This window comes from Mastomys coucha, unplaced genomic scaffold, assembly GCF_008632895.1.
Source record: "Mastomys coucha isolate ucsf_1 unplaced genomic scaffold, UCSF_Mcou_1 pScaffold21, whole genome shotgun sequence".
NCBI classification, from domain to species: domain Eukaryota; kingdom Metazoa; phylum Chordata; class Mammalia; order Rodentia; family Muridae; genus Mastomys; species Mastomys coucha.
The window spans coordinates 150,077,819-150,084,978 of NW_022196904.1; the positions used below are offsets into that span (position 1 = coordinate 150,077,819).

Here is a 7,160-nt window from a genome sequence, read left to right on the forward strand (position 1 = left end):
TGGTGGAAGGAGAAGATTGACTTCCACAAGCTATGCTTTGACTTATACACGTGTGTTATAGTCTGTGTGGACTTGTGCCATGCACTTAACCCTCTGCCTGATACCCAGTAGACTCTGGTAGCTATTGTATACCATACTGAGATGACTAATCTCTTCATGTGTACATATTCATATGCATATGAGTGTGTATGTGTAGCTGTGCATGTATGAATGTGAGGGCAAGATGTCGAAATCAGGTGCCATCCTTGATTGCTTTTCACCTTTTAAAAAACATTTATTTATCTATTTATTTAGTGTGTGCATGTGCGTGTGCATGTGTGTGTGCATGTGTGTGTGTGTGTGCGCGTGCGTGTGTGTGTGTGTGCATGCGCATGCACGCGCGTGTGTGTATGTGTGTGCATGTGCGTGTGTGCATGTGTGCGTGCGCGTGTGTGTGTGTGCGTGTCTGTGCATGCATGTGTGTGCGTGTGTGTGTGCGTGCGTGCGCGTGTGTGTATGTGTGTGTGCATGTGTGTGTATGCATGTGTGTGTGTGCGTGTGTGTGCGTGTGTGTGTGTGTGCGCGCGCGTGTGTGCGTGTGTGTGTGCGCATGTGTGTGTGTGTGTGTGTGTGTGTGTGTGTAGGTACTCCTAAAATCCAGAAGACAGTTCCAGATACCCCGGAGCTTGAGTCACAGGCAGTGTGAGCTGGCCAACATGGGTGCTAGGAACTGAATTCAGTTACTCAAGCAAGATCAGTACGTGCTCTTAACTGCTGAGCCAACTCTCCATTTCTCTAGCCAGAATAACATTTTTATCATCATACAGTAACTTCCCTGTGGTAGGGACTGTCTTCTTACCGTGAAGATAGGCATCCAGGGACACAGCTCATCTTGGCATACATTTATTTTCCAAGCTGGAACTAGAGGGAAGGCATGAGAACTTTTTCTGTTCTGTTGCTAGCTCGCCAGTATACATGCTGGAATGTTTATTGCTAATAGGATAACGCCTCCTTCTTGAACCAGACTTTTGTTCCTTGACAGGAATGCTTATGCATTCTTTGACATGAAGTAATCAATTATCAGAAGTGGTCCCTATGATATTTTCATGTTGTCGTGTGGAAGTTCATGTCTGTTCTCCTTCTGGGCTCTATCTGCCCCTGCTTGACATTCTTCATGGTCACTTGAGCTCACGTCCAGGGAATGTGTGTCCCTCACAGATGGCTTATTTGGCATTCCTCATGCTGTTCACTTACACAGTGTTGGTGGAGATGCAGCCCCAACCCAGCGTGCAAGAGTGGCTTGTCATCATCTACATCTTCACCAATGCTATTGAGAAGGTCAGGGAGGTGAGTGGTCCTTTGAACTGTGTCTTCTGCACACCCCAGAAGAGGTGTTTTTGGCTCTGGGGGGTGTTTTGGACTCATGTCAAGTGTGTGAGGGGAGAGAGAACACACTGATTCCGATTAGCTACAAGAATGTTGCTTGGGGGAAGATGTCTGATTTCATTCTTTGTCCTTACCAAAGACTTTGTGCTAATCTTTGAAAGCAGCCATTTTGAAACACAATCTTTGTTGATTAACTCAGGGAGCAATGGACAATGTCATCTATTTGCTATTGAGCTCTCCAACTGTTTGCTTCCCACAATGTAGCTTTCTTTGTGGTATGAATTTTTAATAACCTAGACTTACCTATCTATTGTCAGTTCTGCCCTATAAGTGACACAGGAATGGCTAAAGGTGCAAAATATATAAGGAATATATATTCACAGCATGTGGAAGTTTCTGGTAAACACCTTTGAAAATGGATGCTGAATATCCTTCTGGGAGAAGGAATCTAAGAAACAAAACTAAGCATTTTCATTTCTACTTTGCCACTAGACACTTAATGCAGTTGTAAATATAATCCCAAGTAGTTATGACTTCGACTGTCCTAGCTATGTGTTCATATCTCTGTATGTCTCTAAACTTGTCTCGTTCCAGTGGTAATTTGGCCGACGTTCTATGGTAAGTGTCATCTTAGAGACTATATTGCATTGTCTGCTAATGAAGTTTATAGAAGAGGAATACAATCTGAAATCTACCATGATTTTTTTTTAATCTTTTTGGTTTTTCTTTTTTCTTTTCTTTTCTTTTTTTTTTCTCAAAACAGGGTTTCTCTGTGTAGCCCTGGCTGTCCTAGAACTCACTCTGTAAACCAGGCTGGCCTCAAACTCAGAAATCTGCCTGCCTCTGCCTCCCAAGTTCTGGGATTAAAGGCATGTGCCACCACCGCCTGGCTTCTACCATGATTTTTATGTTTTGGGGAAAACAAGCTTACTGTTTACATTGCAGTGTGCCTGCTATAATATTGCAAGGGAAGTTTCTTACACTAGTGGGTTTCAACATCACGTTCTTAGTGGTTTGCCAAAGGTTTACTGGGTAGCATCTGTAGAAGTAGATAACAGGACAGCTTGGTTTCTTGTTAGTATCCTCTGCCCTCAGCCCATGAAGCAGACTCATAGTTGGGCAGAGGCACTGCTGTGCTGACTTCTGAAAGGCCCTACAGTCGCTCTGTCCTTACATAGAATCCATGAAAGCTGTAACAAAATTCTTTCCTTTTTTGTCACTTTGTTTGTCTCTCAAGTGGTGGCTAGGGTTAATGGTAGTAATATTACAGTTACTTCTTCATTAATTTTAATTAACAGTCATTAAATATATATTTATAGGATGGTTTAAATAGCTCATTAGCAAGGGTTCCATGATTCTCAGATCCTCTTGGTATGTAAAATTTGGCAGAAGTTGGCTTCCTATTTAAATGGCAGGTTAATGCATTAAAAAAAGCTATTGATGGCATTCCCCTCTGGTTGTGGTTTTGGGGACCGAACCCAGGGCCTTGCGTGTTGGAGGCAAGTGCTCTGTCACTTACTGCATCCTCAGCCATGCCCCCTTCTTTAAATCTTTCTCTCTTTCTCTGATTAGATCTGCATTTCAGAGCCAAGCAAGTTTACTCAGAAGGTGAAGATGTGGCTCAGTGAGTACTGGAACCTCATGGAAACTGTGGCGATTAGCCTGTTTGCCGTTGGCTTTGGCCTACGGTGGGGACACCCACCATTGCATACTGCAGGGAGACTCATCTACTGCATAGACATCATATTTTGGTTTTCTCAGCTCATGGACTTCTTTGCTGTCAATCAACATGCAGGGCCGTATGTGACCATGATTGCAAAAATGGTGAGTGCATCTTCACTTTATATACAAGTGTCCCCTTCTCAGTGCTTCCACTGCCATAGTGCATATCTCATAGCTTAACCTTCTCTTTTGTGATATATGAATGTGGGCACATGTTTGTTTGTGGGTGCCCTCACCTGTGATTGCCTCTGTAGAGGGCAGAAATCAATGCTGGGTGTCTTCCACTATTCCTCTCATCTTATTTTTCTATTGCTGTGAAGAGACACCACAACCAAGACACAAAAGGAAGAATTTAATTTGGGGGCTTATGGCTCTGGAGGGTTAGCATCTGATGGGAATTAGTTATCTTGGTGGGAAACATGGCAACAGGTAGGCAGGGATGGCACTGGAACAGTAGCTGGGAGCACTAGGCAGAAAGAGAGCTAACTGGGGGTGGAATGGGCTTTTGAAATTTCAAAGCCCACTCGAATTGACAACAACACATCTTCCAAGAAAGCCGCACCGCCCAGTCCTTCCAAAACAGTTCCACCGATGACGGACTAATATTAAAATATATGAGTCTATCAAGGCTATTCTTATTGAGATCACCATAGCTCTCTGTCTTATGTTTTGAAACAAAGGACTCTTACTGAACTTAACACTCACTTTTATCTAGACTGGCTTGGCTAGTGAGCTCCAAGGAACCTTCTGTTTCCCCATTCCTTGTCTGCCTTTAAATGCTTTTTGGGAATCTAATCTCGGGTGTAGTAAGCATGTTAACACTGAACCATCTCCCTAGTCCACTAATTAAAAATTGTAATTGTTTCTAGAAGTACAGAGACTTCTTTCTTTCTTTCCTTCTTTCTTTCTTTCTTTCTTTCTTTCTTTCTTTCTTTCTTTCTTTCTTTCTTTCTATCTTCTTTCTTTCTTTCTTTTTGTTTGTTTCTTTTTGTTTGTTTCTTTTTGTTTTTTTTTGAGACAGGGTTTGTCTGTATAGCCCCGGCTGTCCTGGAACTCACTCTGTAGACCAGGCTGGCTTTGAACTCAGAAATCCACTCTGCCACCCAAGTGTGGGATTAAAGGCATGTGCCACCACCGCCCGGCGAGACTCATTTCTTACTAACCATAAACTTGTATATAAATATGGGTTTGGTAATCCCAGCACTTGGGAGGCAGATACAGGTGGATTTCTGAGTTCGAGGCCAGCCTGGGCTACAGAGTGAGTTCCAGGATAGCCAGGGTGATCCAGAAAAACCCTGTTTCAAAAAAAAAAGAAAGAAAGAAAGAAAGAAAAAAAAAAAACCTAGATATGGGTTTGGGTAGTTAATAGGAACACTTAGTGTAGCCCTTTTTGAGGGCTGGCCATATAGGATTGAGTCACATTCTTTCTTATTTGTGTAAGGCTATCATCAAGAATATATTTTCTGAAAGTGCTTTGTTTTAAATCACTCACTCTTACTCTTAAGTAGTAGGAACTATGCACCACACACTGTATTAGATATTTTGCATGTATTAACTCATAATATTTATAGCAATTTTGTGAATTAAATAGTATCTACTTTTTACATACAAGGAAACAGAAGTTAAGTAAAATCACTCATGAGTGTATGTTGGGGATCCAGGCTCCCACAGTGGGTGTTCTGGCTCTAGTCTATCCTCTGAGCTTGCTGAACACTGTGTCAGCTTTCGCCATCTGAATTTTGAAACTTTACAAAGATCTACTGTCTAAAAGTGCAACATCAAGGCTATCCTGGCATTTATTTCTAGGCTACAAAGAAAGGTAATGTTCTGGAGGGTCAGGAGTACAGAAAGAAAGACAGGAGAGTGACCAGGAGGGTCTCAAGAAGGGTCTTGTTGCTACTGCTCTCAGCTCTCCCCTCCCCCTACTACTTTTTTCTGCTTCCTGCTTCTCTCCTCCTCCTTCTGGCAGCCCTGGGAACTGAACCTAGGGCCTCATGCATGACAGGCAAGCAGTCTACTGCTGATCCCCAGGCCAGCCCTCAGATTTTCTTCTTTCTGACCATGTTTTTCTTAGAACACACATGCATCCTCTGATTTTGAAAATGTCACATTTATTAGAGGTGAGACAACTAGCATATCTCAATGATTAGGCACAATGTCCCTTCTCTGAGAAGGTAGGTTTAATGGGTTTTCTAAGCGCTGACTCCAGGATGCAAAATTTCCCCTTTGTGTGGCATACCCATGCACTTAGTCCCATCCCTGGTCCCCTTTGGCAGCAAGAAGAGTGATAAAGTCCAGTGGTGTTTAACAACTCAGACAGATGAGGTCACTGTTGTCATTCTTTAGCCCACTGGCTACTTGGATCTTGTAGTCACCACTTAATAAGATAAGAAACATGGAGTGAGTGGAAATGTTGGTGCCTTCTGAGTCTGTCATGGTGAACAAGTGTGTTGAATAGGTGTGTTTTAAAAGATAGGAGGTAACTGGTATAATCAATTCCCAAGACACCTCTGACTCTATGAGGGAATCCTGGGAACAGGTATTGGAATAATTTCAATATACCATATCCTTTTAAAGTTTTTCTAATTAAATCATTGATTTTATTGATCAATATTGGGTGCTAGTCAGTCAAAAGCAGGTAACATTTGATCACTGCTTACAGAAGGAATCTCTATAATTTCTGCACGTCCTATAACTCCATAGATATCCCTGGCCCAAAGCACATACTGTATAGGTAAAAGAAACTAACAGGCAGAGAGAACTCAGCTTTCTTAGATGGAGGTATTTGAGCCACTGACTGGACTAGTTACCTTAAGTGTGGTGATGACCGCTAGGGCTTGATTTGTGGTAAATTCTGGCTGTGTTGTGCTGTTTTACAGGCAGCAAACATGTTCTACATTGTGATCATCATGGCCATTGTCCTGCTGAGCTTTGGTGTGGCACGCAAAGCCATCCTCTCACCAAAGGAGCCTCCTTCATGGCGCCTGGCTCGCGATATCGTATTCGAGCCATATTGGATGATGTATGGAGAAGTCTATGCTTCAGAGATAGATGGTAATATGGGGTTTTGCCTTCTCACAGAATCAGAACCTATGAAGATACCCAGAATAAAGGCAAACCCAGAAAGCAGTCACAAGAATGCTTTCAATGTGTAAAATTTGTGGTATCTGGGATATTAAAGGGTCAAATATTTGCAGAGGCCCCCCAGGGCTGTGGTTTATCTTCTCTCACTCTTAAATTCTTTCTTTGTAGTTTGTTCAAATGGGACTTCTTGCCCTCCGGGTTCTTTCCTGACTCCATTCTTGCAAGCTGTCTACCTCTTTGTGCAATACATCATCATGGTGAACCTGCTGATTGCCTGTTTCAAGTAGGTGACTTTAATGAAATATGATTATTTTATTTACCAAAACAGGGGAGCAGCTATACTGAGTATATTCCCATGAATGTTGGGTATGTGACCTTTTGTCCTTACATGTGTCCCATGTTTTGTTGCTGTGACAATAAAGCAAGGATATGAAACTACTGGTAGGAAAGAAGTCAAACTTGTAGGCAACAAAATAGCAGAAGTCATGATTGAAGTGTACACATGAGAGGAGATTTGAGCTGTTACTGCATAGTTGGAGTTCTGCAGAACAGGATGGTTGGAGTTGACAGTCCACCATGGGTTCTGTGTGTGCTTTTCCAAAGTGTCCCTTGTCTGTCCCACTTTCTTCCTTCCTTCTCATAGTTACTTTCTTCTTCCCTGTCTCCCTTTCTGGCTCAACGTCTCCATTTTACATTAAAAAGATCTTAGGCCTAGAGCTTTGGCCTTTTCCTATATCTGTATATTTTCCTGTTCTCGTTCTTATTCTGTATATCTGGAAAATCCTATTTATACAACCTGCTTCACTGACACTCCAGCCTTATTGATCCCATGACCCTCCCAGGGCAAACTCTTGAACTCCCTCTTCCCAATATAGACTTGTTCCATTTCCAGGTTTTCCAAAATCTATAGAGAAGAGAAAGAGCTTCTCTGGGAAGTCCAACCTACAGTCCTTTCTCTCCTCTCCTCTCCTCTCCTCTCCTCTCCTCTC

The 7,160-nt window shown here is 42.5% G+C and overlaps 1 protein-coding gene across 1 annotated transcript in view; it reads left to right on the forward strand.

The window, feature by feature from the left end:
- Trpm6 (transient receptor potential cation channel subfamily M member 6) overlaps positions 1-7,160 on the forward strand; it is a 147,730-nt gene that overhangs the window by 74,471 nt on the left and 66,099 nt on the right. Inside the window, exons 20-23 of the mRNA XM_031389892.1 lie at positions 1,198-1,326; positions 2,938-3,189; positions 5,967-6,141; positions 6,340-6,454. Of these exons, the coding sequence (XP_031245752.1) occupies positions 1,198-1,326; positions 2,938-3,189; positions 5,967-6,141; positions 6,340-6,454 (671 nt within the window). The remainder of the gene's footprint in view (positions 1-1,197; positions 1,327-2,937; positions 3,190-5,966; positions 6,142-6,339; positions 6,455-7,160) is intronic.